General features: G+C 41.7%; 5 protein-coding genes across 7 annotated transcripts; 3 read left to right on the top strand and 2 right to left on the bottom strand.

Moving 5' to 3' along the window:
• Positions 1-569: 569 nt before the first annotated feature.
• On the bottom strand, positions 570-2,515 carry mafbb (v-maf avian musculoaponeurotic fibrosarcoma oncogene homolog Bb). Its single transcript, XM_085405798.1, has one exon. It carries the CDS (start codon positions 2,161-2,163, stop codon positions 1,198-1,200), a length of 966 nt encoding a protein of 321 aa, XP_085261924.1. The 5' UTR covers positions 2,164-2,515; the 3' UTR covers positions 570-1,197.
• Positions 2,516-4,532: 2,017 nt separating this feature from the next.
• Positions 4,533-6,915, top strand: LOC146669277 (DEP domain-containing mTOR-interacting protein). Of its 2 annotated transcripts, none has more exons than XM_085405793.1 (9): positions 4,533-4,619; positions 4,729-4,907; positions 5,045-5,168; positions 5,324-5,502; positions 5,654-5,863; positions 5,981-6,115; positions 6,240-6,310; positions 6,515-6,619; positions 6,729-6,915. In XM_085405793.1, the coding sequence occupies exons 1-9, from the start codon at positions 4,537-4,539 to the stop codon at positions 6,852-6,854; spliced, it is 1,212 nt and encodes a 403-aa protein (XP_085261919.1). In that variant the 5' UTR covers positions 4,533-4,536; the 3' UTR covers positions 6,855-6,915. The 2 variants fall into 2 exon arrangements, with proteins under 2 accessions (XP_085261919.1, XP_085261920.1); XM_085405794.1 differs by having other exon boundaries at positions 6,508-6,619; positions 6,729-6,867.
• A 218-nt stretch (positions 6,916-7,133) lies between these two features.
• On the top strand, positions 7,134-11,623 carry adnpa (activity-dependent neuroprotector homeobox a). The gene is made up of 4 exons (XM_085405792.1): positions 7,134-7,506; positions 7,943-8,056; positions 8,705-8,797; positions 8,922-11,623. The coding sequence occupies exons 2-4, from the start codon at positions 7,949-7,951 to the stop codon at positions 11,253-11,255; spliced, it is 2,535 nt and encodes an 844-aa protein (XP_085261918.1). The 5' UTR covers positions 7,134-7,506; positions 7,943-7,948; the 3' UTR covers positions 11,256-11,623.
• A 452-nt stretch (positions 11,624-12,075) lies between these two features.
• On the top strand, positions 12,076-14,650 carry LOC146669275 (bcl-2-like protein 1). Of its 2 annotated transcripts, none has more exons than XM_085405797.1 (3): positions 12,076-12,175; positions 12,741-13,315; positions 13,419-14,650. In XM_085405797.1, the coding sequence occupies exons 2-3, from the start codon at positions 12,764-12,766 to the stop codon at positions 13,545-13,547; spliced, it is 681 nt and encodes a 226-aa protein (XP_085261923.1). In that variant the 5' UTR covers positions 12,076-12,175; positions 12,741-12,763; the 3' UTR covers positions 13,548-14,650. The 2 variants fall into 2 exon arrangements, with proteins under 2 accessions (XP_085261923.1, XP_085261922.1); XM_085405796.1 differs by having other exon boundaries at positions 12,121-12,271.
• A 3,562-nt stretch (positions 14,651-18,212) lies between these two features.
• On the bottom strand, positions 18,213-22,553 carry gata1a (GATA binding protein 1a). Its single transcript, XM_085405791.1, has 6 exons — positions 22,417-22,553; positions 20,393-20,624; positions 19,804-20,304; positions 19,206-19,351; positions 18,967-19,092; positions 18,213-18,870 (listed from the first exon to the last, which is right to left on the bottom strand). The coding sequence occupies exons 2-6, from the start codon at positions 20,604-20,606 to the stop codon at positions 18,583-18,585; spliced, it is 1,275 nt and encodes a 424-aa protein (XP_085261917.1). The 5' UTR covers positions 20,607-20,624; positions 22,417-22,553; the 3' UTR covers positions 18,213-18,582.
• Between the last annotated feature and the right edge of the window lie 4,924 nt (positions 22,554-27,477).

Below are 27,477 nucleotides of genomic sequence, written 5' to 3'. Positions count from 1 at the left end.
AGGGAAGCCTGATTTCCACTCCATTTTATCTGTGCCCCACAGCCCCGGCTAGTTAGCGCCCTGTGCTTTCACATGCTGGGGTCCCACAGGAAGCAGTACTCCATGATGGGCAAAGGTCAGGGAACGAGAGAAAGCCACTCCTCATTTCATCCGCCGAAACTAACTAATACACTTTGTTCTTATTTGTTTTTTGGAAGAATAAGAAAATAGGAATATTATGATGAGGAAAGTGAACTTTGCTCTAATTTAGATTTTTGTTTATGTGCTTATAGTCTTTCAGTTGCAAATGAACCAAATTACTTTCATATTTATACACACTATGCACTAGCTGAAATACTGTGATACCCTTATTTTATGTAGCATGTACAAATAGTAGACTTTGGTTTTTTTTTCTAGTATTTATCTTCTTTTTTTTTTTTCTTTTTTTCTTTTATGTTGTGTATATGATTATTAATGTGTTTGGATGTCTCCAAAAACTACAGCAAGCCACGATGACAAATGTGCAAGTGGAAGTAAATGTTTCACGCGGGTAAAACATTTACTCGTGAGAAGATGAGACACGATTTTAAAATGTCACAATAGGTTTATTGATCCATAGTAGATGAATTTAAAAAAAACCCAACAAACAAACATTGTAGATGAAAAAAATGAAAATCTGCATAATTATTTGCATAACTGTGTATTACATTGAAAAGAAAAGCAAATAAGGAACACATCTGTCCAGCAGAATCAGCTTCATAAAAACAATAGACGTGTGCTTTCTAACATTAGATGTTTTCTATATAAAGAAAGGATGAACACGAAATATAATCCTGGCTACAAAAAGCAAAGCAAAGCAAAATCACCAAAATGAAGATCAAACAATAAGTGAAGCAAAACAATATGGTTGCATAATTATTCAAAGCAAATATCCTCTGATTTCAAGTACGTCCTCTGAGACAAAATACAGATATGTCTGTATAAAATAAAGACATCTCATACATGTCCTGCATGCATGCTTATTCGCAAATTTCCATTCATTACTTGTTGCCTAGTTGCATCTATTACAATAAGTTGAGTCGTGTCCTTTATGCCCGAGATTTTTTTTTAAACTTGATAAATCCGTGGAATTATTTGGTAAGGAGCAAGGCGACCAGGTGGCCAACATGCCACCCCTCATACATGGAAAAGATTCAGTTCTGCAGAAAATCTACAAACTCACATTAAATACTCTGGTGAGGATGGGTTGTCGCTGGTAGACCCTGTTTCGTGGTAACAGTTTGCACCGGACAGTTTTTCACATTTAAGTTTATATGCGTCCCTCTCGCGGATCAGCCTGTTGAGTTCATGTTTCAGCTGCTCGACCTGCGACAGCAGGTTCGTCTTCTCGTGCTCCAGAATGTGTTTCTGTTGCACGCGCTTGTAGCGGCAGGACTGCGCGTAACCCCTGTTTTTCAGGGTCCGGCGTTTCTGCTTCAGACGCATCACCTCGTCCTTGCTTAGGCCTCTGAGAAGCCGATTGAGCTCTCTGACTGACATGGACACCAGCTGATCGTCTGAGAAGTGCATCTCGGCGTTGGATCGCCTGTCGTGGCGGTTGTGTTGCTGCTGGAGATGGTGGTGCGCACCGAGGACCTGCTGGGCCTCCGGCGACTCAGGGGATGCGCACCCCATGTCATCTTTGAGATATGGGTCTTGGCAGTGGCTGTTGGGCATACCTTGCATGTCCGAGTGACCCGGAAGACCCGGGTAGTGCTGGACAGGCTCGTTTAGGTGGCCGTAGCCATCGTAATCAGCCGGGAAAGGTGGCGGATTGTGGCCGTGGGGCGCAGATGGGTGTCCCTGCTGCGCTGTGGCTCCGATGAGGGCCTCCATCGCGTCTTCGGGTGTCAGGCCAAAAGCCTGAGGGTACATTTGCTGAGGATAACCCCCGTTGTTGGGTATCCAGAACTGGCTGTTTTCGACGTTGTTTCTGTGGTCGTTAGGATTGAGATTTGGCGATGAAGGCACAGAGTTGCAAGGTGTGCTGCCAGGAGTGGAGGAGACGGAGTCTGGTCTATGGAAAGAGCGATCCAGCCCCTGCATCGTCTCCTTCTTCACGCCGAACTTCATCAAGTCATAGTCGCTGACGAAATCCATGGGTGATTTCTGCAGTCCCAAGTGTGAATGCGCCTCAGTCGTCATGGTAAATGGAAAGCCGGTCTCTTTAAAGAGCTCCAAATGTCCACTGATATTTCATGCAGCCAGTGAAATCGCAGTCACTTGTAAAAAAAACAAAAACAAAAACAGCCCAAAAATAAAACCCGAATAATAATTTTTTTTAAAAATGAAGTATTTCCAAACTTTCGATCACAAAGGGGGAAAACACCACTCGTGAAAAATAAATCACAGCAAAAAACAGGAGAGCGCCTTTTTCAACTTTACGTTGAATTGCGACGTCGCACCGCGCAGCTTGTTTGGCTTTAGGAACTTAAAAGTCCGGTGATGCCAACAGACTGGACGCAACTCTGCCTTTTCAGGAGAAGCGCACTTTCTTCATAAAGCTGCATTGTGTGATGTCACGGCTTTCAGTCTACACCTCCACCCTGCTCTCCAATGAAAAAGGGAAGATTTGCATAAAAGCTTCTACGAGCGAGTCCACACGATCTGTTCGTGATTGTCACTTGACCAAAGCCTATAAAGGTCTGCTCAGAGGCGCAAACTCCATTCTGTAGTGTCTTTTGTGTTTAATTTCTTTATTTTTATTGTTTTATCCGCCCTCTATTTCGCATATTGCCAATTCACCCCACAGGAAAAATTATGCACCAAAGTGAATTGGAGCCATGAGAACAAAAAAACAAAAACCCATAAAAACAAAACATAATCGTCTGAACGATAAGGATATGATTTCAAGGATTTTGAATAAATATACGGCAATGAATTTGTCTATTAAAAACTAATATTGGTTGTGAACTATAATAGAACCATACATTTATTTTCCATCAGTCACAATTTGCTGCAAATTGGTTTGTGGTAATTTAGGAATTTATGGTTATTTATACGTCATTATTCATTAAGAAAACAACAGGATGCTGTTAGAAAATTCATTTGACCCTACTGTGATTGCTGTGCTCCTTGGTATACCCAGGTGAATACTGATATCTTGTGGCCAACTGCCTACACTGCAGTGGCTTTCATAGGGATATGGTATATTCACTGCTTTGTTGCTTTTCCTGTTATTAGATTTAAATTGTGAAGCTCACATTTTAATGTACAAATATATATTTGTTCAGTCTTCACCGCTTATTTTTTAAGGCCAAATACATTTTAGATGCATAAAACAATGGTACTGCTACTTTAAAATATATACATATATATTTTCCATTTTAATTAACCAAACTACATCTTTAGGGAATATGACTGTATTACAGATGCAAAGCCTCATCACAAAGAAGTTCCTGAGGGATCCCACCAGAAGTCAGCAGCTCAGCAGCAGCTCTGACATAACAGATACCAGGCTAACCAGAGTTAAAGCACAAACGCACAGGATATCGAAGGGTTAAGTAATGTTCCTGCCCTGAGCTGACCCTCTCAGGCAGCGCTTACTCCAATGATAGTGAATGCTTTACTGACAAGGTAAAAAGACTCAAGCCAAAACCAATAGAAATTGCTGCCTGAGAACGGCCAGGCATTGTTTCAGCGAGTTCGACTTGCTGGGAAGAGAGGAAGAGAGGAGACAGTGTGACTGAGCAAAAATTTCTCAGGGACACATAACAGGATTCACGCCAGAAGACCGGGGTGATGCTTTGTGGTATAGCTTGTGCTAATGATAGGATGCTCACAGCCTAAGTGCACGTCACAAGCTGGCACTTCGGTTCTTTTGCCATAACAAGCATGTATCAAAACAGTCAAGTCAAAGAAAAAGCAGAATTTCTAGGCACTGCAACATCAAGTTTACACTTCAACACAATATCATAGCCCTAGAAACTCCACTTTATCTGTATCTGAGAACACATATTTTGATGCATACATTGATATTGACCTGAATCTTTAAAAACAGCTGTTTTATTTGAGATGAAGGCTAGGCTATATACCAACATACGAAGCGTGTTTTTCTAGTTTCCTGTTTTGTGAGATAACTGTAAGGTGACCTCTAAAAGAACAATGTTGCTCAAGAAACTGTAACTTATAGATGTATTTTTCAGTTTTATGTTACCAGTATTTCAGGAATGACACACTAAAACAAAAACAACAACACAATTTGATTTCAGTTATAGAAAACACAACCTAGGTGGACACATCAAGCATCACTCAAGCAAACAGCCCCGTGTTTCTCTGAAAATAATTTAAATTCAAGTACTTCAGAATTGGAGCAGGATGTTTTACCCAAACACCCAAATGAAAAACTAATATCTGTAGCACTGAATGAAACAAAACAGAAAAAAAACAAACGTCTTTGTCATTTCTGTATACACAACATTGCTCCCACATGACAATGGGGTTCTGTGTGTTTCGGTAAACATGACGGCCATTTCTAAAAGTCAGATTCACTCATTCTTGTGTCCAGTTATAAGAAGCATGGAGCGAACGAGCAGCATTAGGTTAAAGGCCATGGCCAGGCAACACAAGGCTGAAGTCATGATCGCAGGAGAACAGCTCAGGTAAGACGAAACAGATTCGCTGACGATGTCGGCAAATTCTACTCTGCAGGTCAGGTAGATGACTGATGTCAGTTTTAAGGCTCACGGCTGATTTAAACGCCACTTTAAGGCTCAGACTTCACGATGGAAAACTGATTAAGGATCGACGCTACCACTTTCGCACCTACCCTAACTGCTTTGTGGCACACGAGCTTATAGACTGGCTTGTGAGCCACAAGGAAGCTGCAGATCGAGCAACAGCTGCCAGCCTCATGCAGCACCTCATGGACCATGACATTTTACACCACGGTAAGAAGGAAGCACCAGCAAGCGCTTCAGCTAAAGAAGCTCTCCCTTCTTTAGCTGAAATTAATTCCTCTTCTTTACCTGAAGCTAAGTCCTCATGTTGCTTTCACGACTTATATTTAAAACTGCCTTTCTCTCAGTCTGTGACAAGAGGGCAGAATTCAAGGATGCCAAACTGCTGTACCGTTTCCGCAAGGATGATGGCACATTTCCCTTTAACACAGAGGTGAAAATCTTCATGCGAGGACAACAACTATATGAGCAGTAAGAGCTGGTCTGTTTGTGCTTCAAGTTTTCTGGTCTGAGACAGATCAGCTTAATCTTAGAATTGAAAGACCTCAATAAAGGTGTATCTCATCCAGGTTTTTCCTCCACTGCATGCTATTTTAAATCTGATTCTGTTTTGTTTTCTCTTATAGACTTATAGCAGACAAGAACTCCATTCTGCAGCTGAGAGAGGAGCATGGTGTTACTTATAAGCGCTCCTTTCCTGGCTGCCAGTTGATTGACTATCTCATTCAGAATGGAGAGGCAGATAGCCGGCGACAGGGACTGGAGTTGTGCCGTGCATTGCAGGAGCATGGCATCATTCAGCACGGTGAGGGGAGTTTTCATTTGCCCTTTGATGTACAGCTGTCAGTGGTGGGCTTGCCATCTGGGACTCTTGCAATCAAAAGTAAAAATACACACTGCATAGATACCATTTATACTAAGACTGCTGCTTTTTGCTCTCTCCCCAACTCCCGCAGTGGGACAAAAGCATGATTTCTTTGACAGTGGGCTACTCTACCAGTTCTGCATCAATTTCCGCCGGCGTCGGCGCCTGTCTGAGCTGTTAACTGAAAATGAGCAGGTTAATGATGAAGCTGTGATGGCATCAACACAAGAGGACAACAATTCTGAGAGTCCCTTTCTTCTACGCAGAAACTCATCCAAGGAATGCAACCGTGCATTCAGTGGTAATAAATTAATTAATTACTGAGTAAACATGAAATAAAAGGAAACTCTTGCAATTTTCACAACATACACCTTGTTTTTTTTTTATGAATTCTGACATCGCCACTAATATCTAATAGTGAGCTCAAACAAAGACTCCAAACAGATTACCGGTGTTCGTCGAAGTAGCTTGAGTTCCCTTCAGTTTCACTCTGCTGGATTTCCACCTCTTCAGCTGTTGTCACACTCAGCAGTACGATGCAATCCTAAATCAGGCGAGTGTTTTGTTATTTATATTCAACTGTTAAATGTTTCATAGTATCATCAAAGTTTAAATATTACTGTAATGAGGCTTGTTTGTGAAAGCACATAGACATAATCTTTTAATTGGTTTCACAGTCCTTAAAAGAAAAGTTACTTGTGAAGAATTATTGGAACCTGGTGCACCCTTTATCAAGAAAGTGTTGACGGTGAGTTATGAAAATTATACGTATAAATTATTACTTAGATTTCTGATTGGATTTAATAGCACCAATTTAGCATACCTGAGCAACAGTCCCCTAAAGGCTAAAAGTCAAAAAGTCAAAACAAGCTTAACACATTAATAAAGTTGTGTTTTTCTTCTTCTTCTTAGATTAAAGTCTAAGGTGTATTTTATCTGATTGAGATTGCAGGTGATAGGAGACGCCCTGGGCTGGGGCTTTGTTGTCAGAGGCATGGCTCCTTGTTATATGCAGGCTGTTGACCCTGGAAGCCCTGCAGCAGCTGCTGGAGTTAAGGTTAAATAGCTGAAACAAACTGAAAAAGATACTTATCTTGGATCCATAACTTTAAAAAATATATATATATATATATATATATTTTATGTATTTATTTATTTATTTTTAGGTGCGGCAGTTTGTGTGCCAGGTAAATGGACAGTGTGTTCTTTACCTGGACTACAGGACAGTAACCAGACTGGTGATGACAGGACCTCGCACTGTTGTACTGGAAGTTATGGAACCACTGGAATGACAGTAGCTATATTTTCAAAGTCTGGCTCTCTCTTTGAATAGAAATACTGCATCTGCAAAAAAATATAAAATAATAATAATAAAAAAAATCAGCAATTACGTTTGATATGTGCTCATTTTGGGGGGAACTTAAAAAATGCACTTGTTAAACTGTTTATCTGACTTGCATCATGGAAAGTGTTCTAAACTGCCTAGATTGTTTTTATGAATTTGAGGGGGGAAATCGGCACAATCAGGTCAGTCAATCCAGCCCAGCGACTACGACTTCCGTCTTTTTGTAGTCGCCATTTTGGTTTGAGAGTTGATCAACGCGTTAGCCAGCAAGCTGGCCTGACCTCCGGTGCAAGAAAATCAGAGAACTGGAGGAGTATAGGTGGCCCTGGAGGTTCCCATTTTCGAAGTGTACTATTTTCATGAGCTGTGCACAATTCTACCGCTGTGTTTTGTCACTCGTCCCCCAGCTAGCAGCTCTGCGGTGCAGATGAACGAGCTAACTAGATAGCTTGGCTAGCTAACTGTGGAGCTGCTGAGCACCGGCGTTGAGGGGAGCATCACCGCCAATCTGCATGTCCCGCCAGCCCCTCTGTTTTTTATTTTAGCCATTAATGTCGTGAGATAACCCCTGTAAAGTTACTCTTCTGGCTTATTGCAAGGTGAGTAAAACTTTAAATATAGTCAATGAAAGTGGAAAGAAAGCAGCTATGCAACGCTAGTGTTTGTGCTCAGTAGGCATTGCTAAATCTGGCTAACACTGTAACGCTAGCCCACAAAGCTAACACGTATTGTAAAACTGTAATTCCCGAAAGCTCTGTGCATGGTGAACAATAGAAGCCGTGGACCTGTTCTGTTGTTAGGCTTTCTGATCAAACCCACCACTCAATCAGAAACAAGGTTGTAGTGAAGCGTCACCATAGAAACAGTGCCGGACCCCTGAAGCTCTGAAACACACAATGCCATCATAATAAACACGCTGTACTAGAGGGAGACACGTGCTGAAAGGGCGTGTTGTCTCTTAGTGAGTCCGGATAATGTGATACAGGTTATAAATGTACCTGAGGTTATAATGAAGAATTCATATCTGTCTGCTAGGAGATAATGTATCAGCTCCCGGTGAACAATCTTACAAGAATCAGGAGAGCCAGGAAACAAGTGAAAAAAGCACTCGGTGACATTGGACTTGAGTTCTGCAAGGAGGCAGCAGAGGTGAGCAAGTGTGTTTTGAGCTGCATGTGATGGATAAGAACTTTGAATAACATAAAGGTAGCATTGATGGACCAAAGACCACTCACTTGCCCAAAGATGGTTTTCAGTAAGGTGTAAGTGTGTTTGTTTTAAACCAACGTGACGATTTTAAGGCAGTTTTGATTGGCACCTAATCATCGGTGGACGTAATAAGGATAACAAATTTGTTCTCTCTCTCTCTATACGTATATGTGTGTGTGTGTGTGTGTGTGTGTGTGTGTGTCTTTAGAAACAGCCTCATCAAGCTTTAAAATGACAGACTCCAAAGGTGTGGATACATTTCCACAGCTTTGCCTAGTGTAGTTTGCAGAGAATGAATTTGCAGTCTAATCCCTAACCTCTTTGTGTTTGCCTTTCACAAATACACTCACTAGTGCTCTGGCTTGACAAAGGGAAATTCAGTACCAGTCCCCATAAGAATAAAGGGGGGGGGGGAAAAATCAGAAACATATTACCCTTTATCAAACCCAAACAAAAAAGGGGGATTAGAGGGGACGCATACAAATTTAAAACCAAGACTTGCATATACAAATACTATACAGACATGGTAACAATGTTAAAAACTTATTTCCATTGGAGTTGGTCTTTAATATTTAAAATTTTTTGCAGGAGTTCAAAGAGTTTTGCCCTAATGAGCAGTTTGTGAAGGGCACGCTTTGCCTTGATATCTGCGCCTGGGATCCATCATACTCTAAAACACAGGTAAGATTTTATCCTATCTGAAAGACTTGCTCACATTATCATGCACTAATGTGCATATTTTTCTTAATGCAAAGTTTTTGTTGTTGTTTTTTTTTTTGATCATTTTTTTTACATTTTTTTTTAGGAATACAGATCAAAGCCATTTTGCTGCACAGAGTGTCCATTTTCTTCCAAATTCTACTCAGGCTACAAGAATCACTTCCGTAATGTGCACAGGAAACTCTTGGACAGTAAAATCCTGCTCAACTGTCCATACTGCACGTTTACTGCAAGCAAGAGAACTTTGGAGACGCATGTTAAAATATTCCACATACCCAATTCAACTCGGCACAATTATGGAAGCTCACAGGGAGCTGCGCTGGGGAAAGCTTATCTTGATAGATACAAACAGGGAAACGGTGTGGAGAAAGCAATGTATTTCTGCAAAAAATGCACATTTCGGGACACGCTATACAATGTGGTGAGAAGGCACATCTACAGGGAACATTTTCAGCATATTGTCTCACCATATCTTGGTATGGTTTCTGAGTCATCTGTGAAAAATGGTGCTAGTTCTGTTGTTGGCAATAACATCCTCTGTAAAAGATGCCAGTTTACCACTCGTACCTATGAGGCTCTGGTCCAGCATGTTATTGAGTACCATGAGCGCATTGGTGCCCAAGTAACAACCATGATTGGACATGCTAACATTATCGTCTCCAAGCCTCAGTCTTTACCAGTCATGTCACAGAAGCCTCCTCTAGTTGTCAGTAGACCTCAAACACTTAGACCTGAACCAAATGCACAGCAAGTAATTGGCTATTTAAAGCCAGTAGGCCCGGTTATTAAAAGTCAGTCTCCCATTATAGGCAGTCAGGTGCGTGCCACTGTTCCAGTACAGAGGAACAGTACAGCAGTTGAAAATGCTGGTACTGGTGTAAACACAGCCCAAACACAGAAGTGGAAGATATGTACAGTTTGCAATGAGCTTTTTCCTGAAAACTTATACAGTGCTCATTTTGAGAATGCACACAAGGCGAAAAAAGTGTGGGCGCTTGCCAAGTACATCATGAAAATCCACAACTTTACCAGCAAATGTTTGCTTTGTAACCGCTACCTGCCCAGTGATACACTGCTAAATCACATGCTAATCCATGGCTTAACCTGTCCACAGTGTCACTCTGCTTTCCACAATGTTGAGAAAATTATGGAGCATACAGCTCAGGCACACCCTGAGGAGTTTATTGGACCCCCTGGTGCATCGCCTCTAACCTTTGACCTCACCATTAAACAAGAGAAGTCCAGTAATGTACAGCTTGCTGTTCTTACTTTTAACATGAAGGAACCCATCAATGGTCAAGATCAGTCAACGCCTGTTCAGAATAGTCTTCCACATCTTGTCAAACTACCTGATCCTAGAGGGACCGATAAGAAAAGTGAACATCTTGCAGGAAGTATCCCTTCACTAATGCAAACAAGTGAGATTGGGAAGACTGTGTGTCCGCTGTGTTTCACCATTCTCAAAGGGCCTATCTCCGATGCTTTGGCCATGCATCTGAGAGAACGGCATCAAGTCCTTCAAACAATACATCCAGTTGAGAAAAAGATGACGTACAAGTGCATTCATTGCTTAGGGGTGTACACCAGCAACATGGTGGCTTCCACAATTACGTTGCATCTTGTGCAGTGCAGGGCTGTTGGTAGGAACCAAGCAACCCAAAACTTTAAACCTGGCTTGACACTTAACTCCTCTGGGGCTGGCTATCTTAAGAGGCAGCCATCAACACAGGCTATGTCTAACTCCAAGAGGATAAAGCTGGCCAAGGATGCTAAGACGACTTCCACCATCTTTGGAAAGAAGGCTGAATCTGATGGGCTTGCTCTGGATCCTAGAAGCTATGAACACAAGACTTATGAGGCCAGGAAAAATTTCCTGACTGCCTACTTCAACCGGCGACCGTACCTTTCTTCTTCTGAAGAGGACAAGCTGTCGGCGAGTCTGTGGCTGTGGAAATCCGACATCGCTACACACTTTGCAACCAAGCAAAGCACGTGCGTGAGAAACTGCAAGACCAAGAAGGTGTCGGTGCTGCTCGGCTTTGACATGCAAGCTCTAAAGAAAGTTAAGCATAACTTGAATTTTGAGGAAAGCAAAATTGTTGGTACCTCTGCTAAGAAGGCCGTAGGCATCAGTTGTCGTACTCCAAAGACGGACCAAAACAAACACAGTGAGACACTAAATTGTACCTTAAAACTTAGTACGTGCACAGAGACTATTTCCATAGACTCTGACAGTGAAACAAACACAGATGACAGACCCACTGAGAATGGAGATATCGATGTAAATGCGCACGAGAGTTTCCAATCCAAGGAACCATTAAACATGACTGAAGAAACAAAACCTGCAGATAATGCTTCTAGAGAGACGGAGATTTCTTTGCAAGATGGGAATGCAAGCCTTGCAGTGTGCCTTGGTTGAGTAGTAAAGGGGTGTATTAAAACAAAGATGACTCAACAGTTACAAATAGTAGACCAGAATGTGTGGGTCACTAAATCAGCAGCTGATTTTTTTTTTTCTGAACAGTGTTGAAACGAAATAAACAGCAATATGTAGGTAGTGTTGTGTATATATTTTTAGCCATTGCTCCTTGTTAGTTTCTTCATGCACATCTGTATCACTCACTGGTTTGCTGTCACACCATATAAGAAATATGTAAACTGAACTATTTGCATATTTTTCCCCCAACTGTGACAAAGAACTGCACCATACTGTTTAACATTTAGAAAATGTAGGATATGTTAATTCCTTATGGACACATTTTAATAAAGGTGTTTGATTAATAAGAAAGTTTATTGCCGCTCTTTCTGTGCTATTAAGCTTTTGGACCAGGTGAAATTAGCTGCCTAAAGGTATTTCTGCAGAAAATGTTTTTTTTTTTTTAACTTAATAACAGTTTCTAAGAGTGAGAGCACAGGTATGTATATAAATGTAAATTTAAGGCATTTTGGGCAACCAGAAGTCGCACTTTCTCTTCCATGATAGCGTTAGGGCGTTAGGGCATACTGTTTTTTTTCTAACATGACACATTTGTTTATAAGTTGCCCAGTGCTCCAAAATGAGAAGACTTTACAATAAGAGGCCCCTATTCATTAAACACGAACATTTAACTCACCAGGTAAAGTGCCACTCCGTATAATTTACTGAGTGTCAGTGTCACAACAGATGCAGCTGCATGTTTTTAAATGAAATTTCAGCGACTTCCTAATTTCCGGAATGTCTCCTTATTTGATTGGTCGCTTTGTATGAGTGGGTGGGACTCCTGGCTGCTGCTACCGTACAACTGTCCAACCGCCAGCGTGCATCGCTACCCAGGCCACAAAGTGTGACGCTTCAGAAAGGTGCGTTTATCTGGAGTATTCGCAGCAGTAGTTTATAAAACTTCATAGCTACTTTCTCAAACGGAGAACAAGGTTTTGGCAGCTCTAGGTATAATGGTGAGTGGAGGCGCCGCATGTTCACGGCTTAAATAGAATTTTTAGTTGTTTATTTATTTATTTATTTATTGATTTAGTTTTTTTTCGAATTTTGCTGCGTTTCATGCGGAGTGTGTGGCAGCTGGTTAGCACGTGAAGCTAAAACTGGTAGAATCCAAGCGTGCGACTTCCTAGCTGGAGCTGTCAACGATGGTTAGCTGGCATTCAGAGGCTCTGGTATAGAAGTAATGCTGGTGAACAGTTCAGGGCTAAGCTTGAAAAACTACTAGTTAGCTGCGGTTAGCTCGCATAAAACGTTATTTTCCAAATTTCTGCCACAGTTGCAGTCCTCATACATAAGTTTACCTTTTTTACAATTGTTGAAGAGTAAAGACCATGATCAATAGAGATGGATGCTAAAACACAGTTGCACGAGTTGCTAAATTTTTAAAAGAATGAAGCTAACTGCAATATCCGTCTGTGCTTCCAGGTGACCACTCCAAGTGAAGCCTAATGTGCCAGATGATACACTGGTATGACTGGCAGGAGAGATCGTGGCATTTGATTAGCCTGGCCCTGCAGAGGAGGTCCAGAGTGGAGATGCAGTGCAGGAACCGAGAGCTGGTGGAGTTCTTTATAAGCTATAAACTGTCTCAGAAGAATCACCCAACTTCCCTTCTGAGGCCAACCAATGTGGGCCAAAGGACTGAGAGAGACCTGGCCAAATCCCTGCCTGCGTACGATGGCATAGAGGCTTTAAAATCAGCTCTTCTAGACTCAGGAGAGCAGTTTGGTTTTCTGTTCACACAGTCTTTTAGGGACGTTGCTTCGCACCTCAACATCACGCCAGACACAGCCCAACAATTCTTCGATAGTGTGATGGATGAGTTGTTCAGGGATGGAATCAATTGGGGGCGTATAATTGGTCTGTTTGTCTTTGGTTCTGCAATGTGTCTGGACTGTATTGACAGCAATATGGGTGAGCTGGTACCCAACATTGCAGACTGGATGACTGCGTATCTAGATGATCACATTAGTCTGTGGATCCAACGAAATGGAGGATGGGTAAGTCGGCAGGGGATGAAGTTGACATGAGGTGTGCAACTTTTGTGCTTTTAAAGGGAGGGAAAAAGTCATTTAAAACACTGTCTAATCTTTTTTTTTCCAGGACCGCTTTACAGAGATATTTGGGAAAGGGATGTCTACTAGGAGCTCTGGGGAGTCTCTGAAGAGATGGCTGTTTGTTGGAGTGGCATTAGTAACAGGGCTGCTGGTTGGCATGCTCATGACAGATTAACAGTGAAGGTGCTACTTCTCTGCCGTCACTGAACACCCTGTGGAATGCTAAACCGAGGGAGGGAAGCGGTTAATGTTTACATGGAAGCCCAGTCCACATGTGCAGTGACCATAGTGGGTGGGCAAAGTCATTCTGTGAGAAGCTTCATAATGTGTAACTTGGTGAGCTGTTGCAGACCACCTGCTCGCCTTGCTTTGACCAATGTGTTTTTATTTTATTTTTAAACGCACAACAGTTTAGTAGCTGATTTGCCTGTTCAGAGGGCAAATGCTTTAAATGAACCTAATTAAAAAGGCAGTGAAAGTGATTCAGCTAGTCTAAGCTCTCTCTCTCTCTTTTTATCCTGTATTATTCAGGGAACAACGTGTATGACTGAGACTATGTTGTATTCCCCCCTTTAATGTGTAATTCTCAGTTTCTTTTGACTGTTCTTGAGTTTTTAAGTCTGTTTTGAAAGGTTTTGCTGAGTAAACTGTATGGAGTGCAGAGGCTATCCAAAAAAATCAAATCTATGCTCTAGCAGAGGCCTGTGAGTTCTCTTCCTCCAACAGTCCAGAGACATGCATGTGAAATTGACTTTTTCCATCTCTCACTAGTATCTAAAATTATCCATGTGCAACAGGCTACATATCCATGATTGTATTCAGTGTTTTTTTTTTTTTTTTTTTTGTTTTGTTTTTTGGCTGTTCCTCTAAGGGATCAGATTGGATCATCTGCTGCCATTTTGCCCTACTCTTAGCACAGTCTTGTCACATCAACCCCATGCAAGCCCCCTTCACTACATCTGTGGTCTGCCTCTTTTCCTCTGCTTGGCAGCTCCATATTAACCATACTTTGTTCACCAAGTCCACTAACTGAGCTGTCACTGTGACATTAACTTCTCCAGCTCTGCCACTTTCACCTTGTTCTTGTTCTCGTGTCAGTGCCACCGTCTATAAACCATACATCGTAGCAGTGCTCGCTACTGTCTTGTAAACCTCCCCTTTCACTTGTGCTGCTATTGTTCTGCCACAAATCAAATGAAGTGACTCCATATGAAGTATCTTAAAAGCTGGAATTAAATGAGATGTATTCTTTTACACAATGTGCATTAAAATCTTCTTGAAAATATAAAATCCACATGTCTTTGTCACCATATCAACATGTACACAAAGATATATACCAAGGTCTGATATACATGCAAGGAAGATATTCTGCTAATGCTTCTGGGCAGTTATTGAGTCAGTGGGTGCTCCACACCAACTGTGCATGGAATAAAAATAGGGCAACAAGAATAAATAACAGACAAGAGGAGTTTAAACAAAACAGGAGGAAGGCACACATTAAAAAGACACATTAGAGGACGGGTTGCAAAGTGCTTGGAAGTAGTGCAATGGACTATGTCTGAGTATAGAATCCATGTGTGAGTGGCCTGAGTGATGAGGGTTATTCAGTGGCGTGGGTGGGGTGTTGGGTGGAATTGCTTTACAGTCCAAATGGCCCAGGGGAAGGAGGTCTTTGTGTCCTAGTTTGAAGTGTAAAGATGTGTACAGTTTTACATCCTGCACAGCCTCGCTTAACAGCAGTGTTGCACTTTCTCCACATGGGGGTGCTAATGTACCACATATTCCAAAAGGAGCATTCTTAAAACTAAGCTGTGCTACTCTGCTTTCAGTTACAAGTAATTTCAGACATGACAGCTGTAGTGTTTGCAAGCTCTTCCATCACAGTTTTTTCCTTTTGTATTTTTCCCACAAGAAAGTCAAATAAGACACAGAGAACGTGAATTCTCCCAGTAATGGGTTTAATCTGTCTGATCACACACCACAACAAGTAGTTAAATCACCCACTTTCCACGCTAGAACAGCTTTTCACAAGATTATTCTGCGAGCTCTGGATGATATAATGATAGTACGAATGGGAAAGGAGACAAGCAGTGAGGCAGCGGGAGAGAGAAGGCTCTAACGGATGGCCTTGTGAGTGAACTGGAGAAGGCCTGTGGTTGCTAATCTATCCCCGTCATTTGTTGCCATTTCCCCAGAGCAGAGCTGACAGCTGCAGCAGATAAACAGCAGATACAGACAGTTGAGGAAAAGAGTATAAATTATGGATGTGCTTGCCAAATCATCTTATTCCTTTAAAAAGAAAAAGATCATGTCTCCCCCTCCCCCCCGCACTTGTCTCGTGTTTGTTTTGCTCACGATAACTCCTGCAGAGGTGAGCACTGCGGATTGGTCCACTTTAGTGTGGTTTAGAGTCAACTTTGAGTAGATGCTGTAAACGGATTCAAATAGAAACCCACCCTCATCTCGCTCCGTAATTTCACAGGGCACTATCACAAATTATTCCCATAATCAAGGTCTTTGGGGAATCAGTTGGGTTATGTATTGTAACGGTTGGCTGCTAATGAATGAAGCTGCACTAGGAGGAAACATTTTTCATATTATTTTTTCTACTGTGGATTTGTTAAGCGAGTTGAACAAAAAACAAGCAAAAAACGCTTCTATTGATAAATTCTGTCAAAGACTTGGTTTATCACCAATACACCCAGTGGTGCGTGTCATGCAGCGTTATGAGTAGGTGACTTGCCCAGATGTTCACAGGGCCGTACTCGCCGAGATGAAACCAAATGCATAAAAGAAAATCTTATTTCTCCTCGAGGTCTGCAGTGAAGCGTGCACGAATCAGTGGGCGACGTGGGTGATAATTTATAGATTTGTCTCGAGGGAAGCATTCTGTGAGCGTACTCGCAGATTATGAAACATGACAGGATTCACTTGGCCCAAACATGACACACTGGTTTTGTAACCAAACTGTTCTTCTACACCCCAGCGCCTATTCACATACAGCACCCAGTTACCGGTCCTTCAGATGATTCCAGTGATATGTGTGTTTGTCTTTGACACCTAAAGAGACACTGTGGCCCTCAATGACTAACTGACAGGGAGTGTTAGAGTGGCGGTGCCAGCAGCAAGTGGATGGTTTGGGGTCTGTGGCCTCAGTGATAACTTATCAGCCACCCCCCAGTACTGAGCGAGCAACCCCAGCCCTGCTGCTCAGCATAAAAAGTACACAGACATGTATACACTAGTATTAGGCGTTTCTTACATAAATGGTAAATGGCCTGTATTTGTATAGTGCTTTTCTAGTCCCTAAGGACTCCAAAGCACTTTACACAACCAGTCATCCACCCATTCACACACTGGTGATGGCAAGCTACATTGTAGCCACAGCCACCCTGGGGCGCACTGACAGAGGCTGCCGGACACTGGCGCCACCGGGCTCTCTGACCACCACCAGTAGGCAACGGGTGAAGTGTCTTGCCCAAGGACACAACGACCGAGACTGTCCAAGCCGGGGCTCGAACCGGCATCTTGCGTTTTGTCATAAAATTGTGCCAGAGAGCTTTGCCTGTGTGTACTAATTTAACCCTAATAGGGCAATGCTGCTGGGCAATGTGTCCATTATCAAACAGCCTGCCCTGTTTGTTTTTTAAAGCCATATTCCTCTAGAAAAACAATCAAATCAGCTCCAAGTGTCTGAATATTAAAATATTAATATTATATCAACTTAAAAAAATCATTCTTTAAGTCTGTTTTAAGTAAATGCATGTACCCTTGTACTTATAAATAATTTTAGGCATTTAAATTTTAGTTTATCTGGATTTCTTTTTTTTATTTCCTGCTTCTCCACTTGCTGTAGCACAAAGGTCAGAAACTACAGAGAGGTAAGCCAAAAACGAGGCTGAGGAGTCAGTGCACCTAGATTGTTAAGTGCTTTGCGTTTGTTCAGATGACAATGCATTCAGCTGGTTAACACAATCACAGACGTTCTTACACAGCACGTCTTTGAATGCTGTCCCTCTAGGGTTTTTCAAAATAAAACATAATGGCACCTTAATATGTCACGCACTGTTAGAGCTTAAAGTGAAAAAGTAAAAGTCAAACTAGCCCTTGTTTATTAAATGTTCACAAGTCCCTCTTAATTCCTTTGTAATATATTTTTACAATTTTGTCAATCTAGCCGTGATCTCGTCTTTACTTTGTTAAAGTAAATTTGACTGGTAATAGCCTGATCCATTTACTGAAGTAAGAGTTTCAATGTTGGTGAGGAAAATGTGCATGTGTGCATTTTTTTCTTCTACTTCACTAAAGGCAGAATTCACCTCACAATCTACATGTGCTCGGCTTTCTTTGGCCTACATGGGCAAAACTAAAACACGCAAAGGGCAGCGACGTCATGAAACGTATTGTTGTCTTCTGATTTCTAAACACGTTCTCTGTTGTTTGAGACCTTTGACATGAAAGTGGAAAACTGTAAAATTGAAACAAAAATCCCCTTCTGCACATTCAAACAGAGATGAGTAATGAAAAGTACAAACGTGACCTCGTGTGTCCAGTTGTGCTGTAGCTCGTCTAAATATAAAAGCAGCCATAAGTGGTGCACTTTAGTTGAATGTTTGTCACTTATGCGGAAAAGACGATTTGCATACCCGCTATGTACTATTACACTGTCAAAGTGGAGAACTGCCAGCACAAAGACACCATTATACCAGGGCAGGGGAGTACAATAACCTCCCACAGCAGGCCTTGCTGTGGTTAGCTCAGAGAGCTGAGGATTCAAATGACTTAAAACAAAAGCCTTCATAAGTCAAACAGAATAAGTCACGCATTTTTTTCTTTAGAGTTTTAATATGGTAATAAGAATTATGCAAATACAAAACAGACCCCTGAAGCACAAAACTAAGGTATAGCTTTACTTTAAGAATAATAAAAGAAGAATTGTCACACAGATACCGTAAATCAGATTTGTGTTTGTATTTACAGCTGGGAGAATTCCCTTATTAGGGTGTTTACATATGCCAAAACCTGAGTGATTTTATCGGACTTCACACAAGTGCCCAGTCAGCACAGTAACACAACATGTGGATGAAACGCAGGTAAAATACACAGGAAACTCCATTCGCATGACAGCCAACAACACATATGTACAAATAACTGGCAATACAAGGAAGCGGGCTCGTGTCTGAGTATTCACAGGTGCCCGTCCTGTTATGTCACACTAGTGTGGGCACCATGCCAGAGTTGAGGTGGTGTGTGTAGGGTAAGCTGGCAGAGGGATGGATCGGGGACGGTGTAGGCATGAGGTGAGGCGAGTGACTGTAGGTGAGGAGAGTCCCGGGGCCGAGGGAGAAGGGCCCACCGTTGTCGTCCAGGGAGGGCGGCTGAGTCACCTCCATGTACGGCTCCAACAAGGCGGCCTTCTTGCTCTTCTTGTTCTTGCTGGAGACTTTTCTGTTACGTGTTTGAATTCCATCCTTCTTCATGGTGAGAGGCCGGTTAACCTGTAGTGAGGAATGAAGGAGAATTTTTTTTAATTAATTAATTTTTTTTTAATATTTACCAGGTGTTTGTGGATTCATCTGAAATGACTGACTCACGTTATGCAGTTTAAAGTAGAGTCCGCAGGCATTACACACAGGTTCCCCGTTGGCGTTGCGTCTCCACAGCGTTGTTGTGCTTGTGTGACAGTTGGCACAGAGGGTACCTGCGCGCTTGCTGACAATCTGAGACACAGAAAAGGATATAGTCGAGCTTTTCAAACTACCCTGGTAACGACGGATTATTTGTTCGATGGTTTACAAAGGAGGCAAACGAGGCCCGTATCAGCCTGTCATACCAGTCTCTTCTTGGGTCGGATTAGAGGTCTATTTTGGCCATTCATCTTGTGGTACAGTCCACAGGCATTGCACAGGTAGTGGCCTGTACCATCCCGGCGCCACAGAGGGGTAGCTGTGGCTCCACAGTTGACACACTCTCTGGCCTCTGTTCAGAGAAATAATGACAGTTTACAGAGTGTAACATATGACGGATGAATGTTTCTTAATATATTATTTCATGTGCAAAGATCTCAGTGACACATTATATAATGGGCAGACTGTTATACTCAACATAGAACAAAATGTTTTAGTTTCACAACTCTCTCTCTCTCTCTCTTGTTTTTGGAACTTGCAGATGCTCAGTTGTTGTTGAAGTACAGATGTTCGAATTTCTATTTTGGGAGAGCTACAAGGGTTGAAAGTTTATTCAAATTTCTTGTAAATGTAACCATCTACAGTTCCATGAAATCTGCATCTGCTGAGAAAAATCTGATAATTTCCAAAACAGCCACCAACCGTCAAGGCTGAACTTTCAGAGCATTTTCATTTTATAGAATATTGTGCCAAAATGGTCCACCCAGGGAAAAGAAAAAGAGGCACCTGTCAATATATCCTCACCTGGAGTGGATATCCTCATCTTGTTACGGAGTTTAGGGGAGTACGAGGGGTTGATCCAGGCTCCGGGGCTGGAGTAGAGGGCAGCGGAGCTGTAGTCCTGTGGGCCACTCATGTATGAGCTGTAGGGGCTTAGCATGTGTGGGTGGGATGATGGAGTGTACACGCTGCCAGCTGCAGGAGTCAGGTTGAGAAAGCTGCTGCTGGCCCCAGACCCCCCAAGTGGGCTCAGGCGCTCTGCCTTGAGGGCCTCCTGAAAATGGGGACTCTCCCTGCCCTCTCTGCCCGGAGACGAGTATCCATCTCTGGAAGTGGTGAAAGAGGAGGTCACTCCAGGGGTGTAGAGGGAGGTCGGGGTGTGCGAATGCAATGGCGTCTTAGTGAGAGGGCTGCTGCTCCAGGTGGAGACTGGGGGGTTGTAGGGCGAGCTCAGAGAGTGGCTGGGCAGCCCATCCAGCAGCTGAAGGTTGCTGAGCAGGCTCGGTGAGTTGAACATTGGTCGAACTGTGGAAAGAAGAAATAAGAGTCAAATCACAATTTAGAAGGCGAACTAGAGGATGGATTTGTTGGGTGACGGCTTGGAAGCACTGACCAGAGCCGTGTCGGTAAGGAGCTGGCGCTCGACTGAGGCTTGGGGTGGAGAAGAAAGAGGGCAGGCTGGTGTAGTCAGTGTCCTGGCCGGTGAAGAACGTCTCACCCTCTTCTCCCGGAGGCAACAGGCCAGAATCAGAGGAGAAAGCGGCCAGGGGGTCTGAGCTGAGCAGGGATGGAGACACCCAGTGGGACTGCTCTGATGAATCTTCCATGTTGGCAGGTAAAACAGCCTGTGGCGAGTATAGTGAGAAATCTAAATTGTTTTTGCTGTCAAATGCACCAACCCAGGATGAAAAGATCTAAGCTGTGCACAAGCCTCATTTTACACGAGTCATTTATTATTCATTCATGTACTCTTTGCACTCTACACCCTTACACTAATGCATTTGTCTTTACAGTTAGCACAGTTTAAAATGAATATAAGGACACGAGCATCGATTGACTTTGTTTTTAGGTGTGTGGCTCTCAGTCTTTATGGAGACATGTTGTCAAAAGGTCTTGACAGAGACACCACCAAACTCCTCGCACACTGGAGGTTTGCGACTCTCTTAATTCAGATGAGAACGAGAGAGGCCGTGACTTTGATTGAAGTCGATGCATTATCACCGAGCTTCTCTCTTCACAACAACCAGTGCAACTTGAAGTTATCAGGGACAAGATCTCTCGACAGCATGCTTTTTCAAACTTCCTTTTCTAGGATCCTCATTTGACTGCGGCTGAAAGTAAAAACTAAAAATAAACGAGTCTATAAATGTAGCGACACAGCCAGTGACCAAACGGTTACCAAGTGGCCCCACTACAATAGGTGTGCCAGTTAGAGGAATGCAAAAGATGTGCCCATAGGGATGACTGGCCGTGTGGACAAACAACACAGCAGCGCACACAAAGTGTAATGGTGTTTGCTGGCAGATTTTTTTTCTTTTCAAGTCAGAGTGTTAACAGCAGTCTCTGTCACACTCTCACTTATTTGTGTGATTAATAACCCTTTCTGTTTTTGTTTTTTTGGGGGCGATTCAATTTTTATCAAAGAAAAACGCAAATTTCGAGCAGATTTTTAGAGCTTGAGATGAAGGCCCCTTTCTGAAAACTGCTTTAAAAGTCGAATCAAAAACAAATTCTGCTCCAAAATACCAGCAACGACGTCCCACAGCATCATAATGTGCATTATAACAACAGCGGACGAGGCCTCTCCCCGCGCCGTATCTTTAGAGGGAAGAGAAGAGGAAAGAGAAGAGACTGATACTGGCTGATAAACTCTGAGAAAATCTGATAGACAGCATTATTATAATGCTAAATATATCCAGCCCCACTGATACTACATGAAACTAATCTCATCTGATTAATAGAAATCTGTTTGATGAGAAACGCAACAAGCGCAGTGACACAGCGGGGTGAGGCGGCACGTTGTGGAGGACTGATCAAAAGAGACAAAACTAAAAAAGAAACAACCCCAGAGGGATAGATGAAATAATTTGAAACTCACACCCAGCTGCTCATATCACAACACAATTAATTACTTTGAGTGTTATGCCCCTAAACTCCAATGTTAATAGATTGACATTATGCTACTTGCATTAAAACACACTGAACATATATCTACCGTGTAAAGCAGTCGACTTGTTTTTGATATGGATGTAAGCAACTTCAAGCTGAACTCGTGCAGTGGGCGAATTAAATTAATATTATAATTCATCTCTACCGTTACATATACTTGTGGTAATTATTGAAAATTCAATTGAAAATAATGAACGGAAAACAAAAAGTGTCACTTTCACAGAGAAGGAAACAGATTCTCTGTTGCCCTCATGCAAAGTTCTCGCCTCTCGTATCTCCACAATTCACAGTCTGCCAAGCAATAAATTGCCTCAGATGATCGTAATTCTCGCCAGTGAAAGTTTCACATGCACAATTATTCTTAACCAACAAAACTAGCCAGCTGTATTTAACGAATCAAGCTGGTTACACCAGGTGTTTGGGGTGGAAATATGAGAACAGAAGGCAAAGTCCCGACTGGTCACCTACCTGAGTGGACGCCACCGACGACTGATGGGTGCAGTGAGCCTTTAGAGCCGAAAAATATATGCAGCCAGGTGGGAGGTGGTGCACAGCTGGACCTCACTGTAGGCTGATGGCTACAACTAAAAAACTTCTCTAACTACCAGCAAAGTTTAGGGCTACGAGACAGTCCGTGGGAGGGGTTGGGGACAAACATTTTTTTAAAAGACACACCTCTTTGGTCCAGAGAGAACGAGCTTGTGTGGGGCTTAGATGTTACATATGTACAGGCATGAGTTTAAAATCACATTTAAGCGTGTCATCTACAGATATAAATAATGTAATAAATATTTGTGGCATCTGGAGCGAAAGGTGAAGGTGCTTTAAATCTTAGTTCCTCTGCTCTTCCTTTATGGCTGTGTGTGCTGCTTGTGTAGTATTGATAACGTGTTTGTATCTCTGATGATTTCCACAGAGGAAGCACCGTATATAAAAAGCATATCAGGACCAAAACCAAGGCCAGTATGAAACAACTACACGTAGTCGATAGGAATCATCAGATCCATTGCACATCATATTTTGTGTGTTATATTGTCTTTTTCCAGATCTTAAAAGAAATGCATATACTAATGCAATATAAAATAAACTCCGCTTCCTGCGGTGTGCATGCAGGATGGACACTTTTTTTGTCTGTTGATGAAATGTGCATACAGCCCCTGATAAGACCAAGCCCACATGGAAAAGAGTTTGACAGACATTTGAACAAAGCAAATATAAAATGCAAAGACACAATTTCTTTGTGGTCCAGCAAAGCTTAGAATGGAACACAGTAATGCAAATCGGCGAAGACGCTGCAATCATAGGGAGAGATATGGTCTGAGCACGGCCTGGCTGCGCACAAACCCGACACTGTCAAAGTCATTTGATAGTCAAAGCAGCTCCCCAACTTTCCTCTCTCTTTGTTCATTTACAGTTTTCAGGGAAATCAGGGGAGAAAAACAGTTGGGAAGAATTGATGCCTTTCTTTTTTTCCTTTTTGAAAAAAAAAAACAAAAAACCACACTGGGTTTTTTTTAGGAATGAGGCAGATAAGTTGAAATGCGTCCGACAAGGTAGCGATGGCTAATAAGTGGTATCAGTTAGGCCAGATGCAAATCAATATATAGGTCATGGCAACTGTTACACAAAAATTCTAACTAAGCCTTTCATTTCCCTAAACGTTCCACACACAGTATCACCGGTTGCTGTGAAATTAGTATCCTGGAACAACAGAAATAAACTGTTAAAGTAGTAAAAGTCAGTGAAGTCAATGTCCCGGGGACCCATAAACAGTTGGATATCAGGAAAAAGCAGAGCTGTAATAAAATGTCCTCCTCATCACCTCCGTATAACTTCTGATGACACCTGTGTCATGTTTTCTTTGTTGTCACGTAGATAAGTGAAGAAGAAACCTGCTCTGTTCGCACCTGTCAGTGTTTTTTTTGTTTTTTTTCATTTTATGAGATTTGTCAAAAGGCTGCTGTTGGTTCAATAATAAGACTAAGAGCAAGTGATTATACTAAATAAATAACCAAGCAATACACACACACAAGCGGTGAATACTGTCTGAGTTATTATCTGCTCTTCATCTACCGTATAAGACCAATTCAGATTCTTCCAGGAACATTTACACTAAGGCTGTTGGTAATACTATTTGCAAATACTACTTATTGTTCTGCAATGCAATAGAGTACCAGGTAAAACTTTAAAATTCGATTCAGGATTCTGTTATACAAAGCTTAAAGTTTGTCTGACATCATCGTGTAATCAAGGTATGATAATTTGTGCAGTGTAAGCCCACTTCAGGCAAAGCTGGATAGGCTCCAGCTTGTGCTATCAATTTATTGTGTTGACAACTTAGGTTTGTCCCCTCTAGGTTTTCCTTTTTAATGGCAGTTATGGCACAGTTAAATGTGAATGTGCTGGATGTGAAACACTGTAGCCTGGGTGAATGAGAGCAGTAGTACCAGAGTGAGATGAGGTCTCTGTGGCAGCGTGGACAGCCGGGCAGGGATGTGGCTGCCGCCACAGTGCGAGTGTGCTGCTCTGCTCTGATAAGAGGTTATCAAGATGAAAGGAGGAGGCCAGGAATTACAGGCCCGCCGCTTACTGTCATAAAGCGGTACAGGCATACTGTCAGGGTTACAAGGCCCTACAGCGTGTAAGTGGCTGTACTACATAAATCACGCAAGGCAAACACACACACACGGACACAGTTTTCTTCTTCTGTTGACAGTATCTCGACAGAGACAGTTTGAACTAACGCTGGAGTGTCTTGTCGGACAGTTAGGAGGTTGCTCAGGGCCTTCGTAGCTGGATGACAGATGACATTGTGTGTCAACAGTGGAGTATGAGGACAACTTTCAAATTCCCAAGAAACAGGCTTCTGTGAAGGCGGTGGTCTTATCTCTGCAATGCAGGGCTGCAGCACCACTGCTATACCCAGGAGGATAGCGCTCTCTCTTTCTCCCCCCCCCCCCCCTCTCTCTCTCACACACACACACACACACACACACACACACACACACACACACACACACACACACACACACACACACACACAAATGTTCATACAGTCTGTTTCTGAGGACATTTATTGACATGATGGTTTCTCTAGGTCCTCAATACAGACTTAACTAAGTGAATAGCCTAAAGCTGTTTCTGACCAACACCCATAAACCTGAATCTTGACACTCACACACCTTCTGTTTCTTTCTTCTTTCTAAAAGGTGTGAAAGAAAGGAGGAGCAGACCGGGGTCACATCCAGAAGGTCCTCACTTTTTCAAAAAGTCTTCACTCCATGGTTGTACACATCTCCATTACTTTCACTGTGATTGAAATAAATGTTTAGGCGCTTTCTTGGCACCCAAACAAGCGTGGACTTTGTGCAGCAGCACAGCGTTATGAGTGTGTCTCCATCCATTGTCTAATAAAGTTAGGCGGGAACTCACGAGTGCCACTCACAGAGATACGCTAGTTTTTCTGTTGCTGTTTTTTGCAATCTCAGTGTTCTGCTGCACCTCTGACAGTCACTACAGGACATAGATATGAAGGAATCTCAGCATTGTGTCAAGTAGTTGAGTTTTTCTTTTCTTATAGGTTTTATATTCTGTTTTTAACTGACGATTGCACAATTTTTTTTTTACCCCTCTTATGATCACAAATATAAATTCTGCATTGTTTATATTTTCTGTGTCCGTGTGTTTCAGTAGTAAGTACTACTTCCTACTTATTATTGTTTATATTTTATATATGCTTTTATGTTAACCTCTTGATAACCAGCTTCCAATTTAGCTCATACATTAGGATAAATAAGTAACTTTGATACTAGACAAAGAAAAATTGAACTCTACCTCATCTGTCATTAATCTAGAATCTCATTTCTAAAGGCAGGCATCAAGTAAAAAAAAGTGTGATAGTATTGGTTTGAAAACACAACATGTTAGATGTTGAAACTGATCAATTGTATTGAGTTCTAAAAATAGTGCACCAGATGTTTTCAGTGGGTAGATGAGGGATTGTGACTGATTGCATGGCCTCACTGAAAACAATCAAGGCCTTCACAGAGGCAGTTTATACATCCAGTGTGCGCTGATGTGCCCCATACTATCACGGGTACTGCCTTTAACCGTGCTCTGATAACAAGCCAAATGATTCCTCTACTCTCCAACAGCAAGGACACAAAGTCCATGATTTTCAAACACAATATCAGCAAAGAGAGACCAAAGAGTTTACACTTTGCCTCAGTCCATCTTATATGAGGTCAGTCCAGAGGAGAGCTCAGAGTTTCTGGATCATGTTCATGTATGCCTCTATGTCTCTGTATGGTGGAATTTCACCTCACATTTGTGGATGCAGCAAAAAAAGTTTACTGACTGTGACTTTCTGAATAATACTAAGATGGGATTTCCACTTCAGCATCATGTTTAAGATCAGCATTGTTTTTTGTTCTTCTTTACGCAGAGATTTACTGAATCGTTTAATGATGCTGTTTAGATGACGAAATTCCCACATTCTTGGCCATTTTATTTCAAGAACCATTATTTTTAAAGTGTTATTTTTCATTCTGTAAGACCCAACAATGACACTAACTGTATACTGAGTTATGGTAATTATTTCACCTCATTAACCTCATGAATCATGAGATTTTCCGTTGGCTTTTGGCAGTGAATTCAACATATTCTTATGATGATTGTATGATTGATGTATATATAGATAGATATATATGAACCTGTCCTCTGGTTACTGTAAGGTTCTTTTCTTACACTAACCTGAACACTCAAAAGTGAAACGTAATAAAAGATGGCAGAATTTGATTACTCCAATAAAAGGAAACTCTGAAACATCATAGTACAAAGTGTGAGTAAATGTCAGCATTTTAGCCTTTCTGATATGTCTCCTTCTTCTTTTAGCCTTTTTTTTTTACATTTAATTAAAATATTGATGATATTTTAACTTTCATTAATAACTTTAACCTCACAATTAGTTAAAAACACTAAACTGGTCATTTAATGATTATTCAAAGCAACCCTACCTCATGGCTCTAAGCATATCTGTCCGAGAAGAAAAATAAACCACCTGAGGTCTATACTGCCCTCTAATGGGGAATAAAGGAAGGGGTTTTTTTGGGGGGGCTTTTTTTTTTTACAGTTTTGAGCATTTCATTTTTATTTTTATGTATTTTAATTTGTTTAGTGAACATTTGATGTACTGATGGGCTGTAACAATCCCATTTTTGAGATTTATAGAAAAATAAATCTTTACTGTTCACCAGTGTAATCATTATAGTTTGATCTAAAAATAAATAAATAAATAAAAATATTTAAAACAACAACAATAATAATAATAATAATAATAATAATAATAATAATAATAATAATAATAATAATAATAATAATAATAATAATAATAAATGAAGGGCCGCTTTCCAAATGTAGAATGTAAAGTAGAATGTAAAGTTTTATTAGTAAAGCCGAACAGTGATCAAAAACACTGATCCATTACAGAGCCTATAGGCTACCTTAGGGCTGATCCAGTTTGGAGTCACT

This window comes from Rhamphochromis longiceps, linkage group LG5 (genome assembly GCF_057381845.1).
Source record: "Rhamphochromis longiceps isolate RC_006_pf linkage group LG5, R_longiceps_female_GT1.1, whole genome shotgun sequence".
NCBI lineage: Eukaryota > Metazoa > Chordata > Actinopteri > Cichliformes > Cichlidae > Rhamphochromis > Rhamphochromis longiceps.
The sequence above is the reverse complement of the archived record's forward strand: the minus strand, read 5'-3'. Positions and strand labels throughout refer to the sequence as shown.

Coding starts and splice junctions, on each gene's coding strand:
- mafbb (XM_085405798.1), bottom strand. CDS start 2,163: ATGACGACTGAGGCGCATTCACACTTGGGACTGCAGAAATCACCCATG.
- adnpa (XM_085405792.1), top strand. CDS start 7,949: ATGTATCAGCTCCCGGTGAACAATCTTACAAGAATCAGGAGAGCCAGG. Junction 8,057..8,704: donor TCTGCAAGGAGGCAGCAGAG/GTGAGCAAGTGT, acceptor AATTTTTTGCAG/GAGTTCAAAGAGTTTTGCCC. Junction 8,798..8,921: donor CATCATACTCTAAAACACAG/GTAAGATTTTAT, acceptor ATTTTTTTTTAG/GAATACAGATCAAAGCCATT.
- LOC146669275 (XM_085405797.1), top strand. CDS start 12,764: ATGTGCCAGATGATACACTGGTATGACTGGCAGGAGAGATCGTGGCAT. Junction 13,316..13,418: donor TCCAACGAAATGGAGGATGG/GTAAGTCGGCAG, acceptor TTTTTTTTCCAG/GACCGCTTTACAGAGATATT.
- LOC146669277 (XM_085405793.1), top strand. CDS start 4,537: ATGGAGCGAACGAGCAGCATTAGGTTAAAGGCCATGGCCAGGCAACAC. Junction 5,864..5,980: donor ATGCAACCGTGCATTCAGTG/GTAATAAATTAA, acceptor AATATCTAATAG/TGAGCTCAAACAAAGACTCC. Junction 6,116..6,239: donor ACGATGCAATCCTAAATCAG/GCGAGTGTTTTG, acceptor TTGGTTTCACAG/TCCTTAAAAGAAAAGTTACT.
- gata1a (XM_085405791.1), bottom strand. CDS start 20,606: ATGGAAGATTCATCAGAGCAGTCCCACTGGGTGTCTCCATCCCTGCTC. Junction 20,305..20,392: donor TCCTTACCGACACGGCTCTG/GTCAGTGCTTCC, acceptor TTCTTTCCACAG/TTCGACCAATGTTCAACTCA. Junction 19,093..19,205: donor TCCGACCCAAGAAGAGACTG/GTATGACAGGCT, acceptor TCTGTGTCTCAG/ATTGTCAGCAAGCGCGCAGG.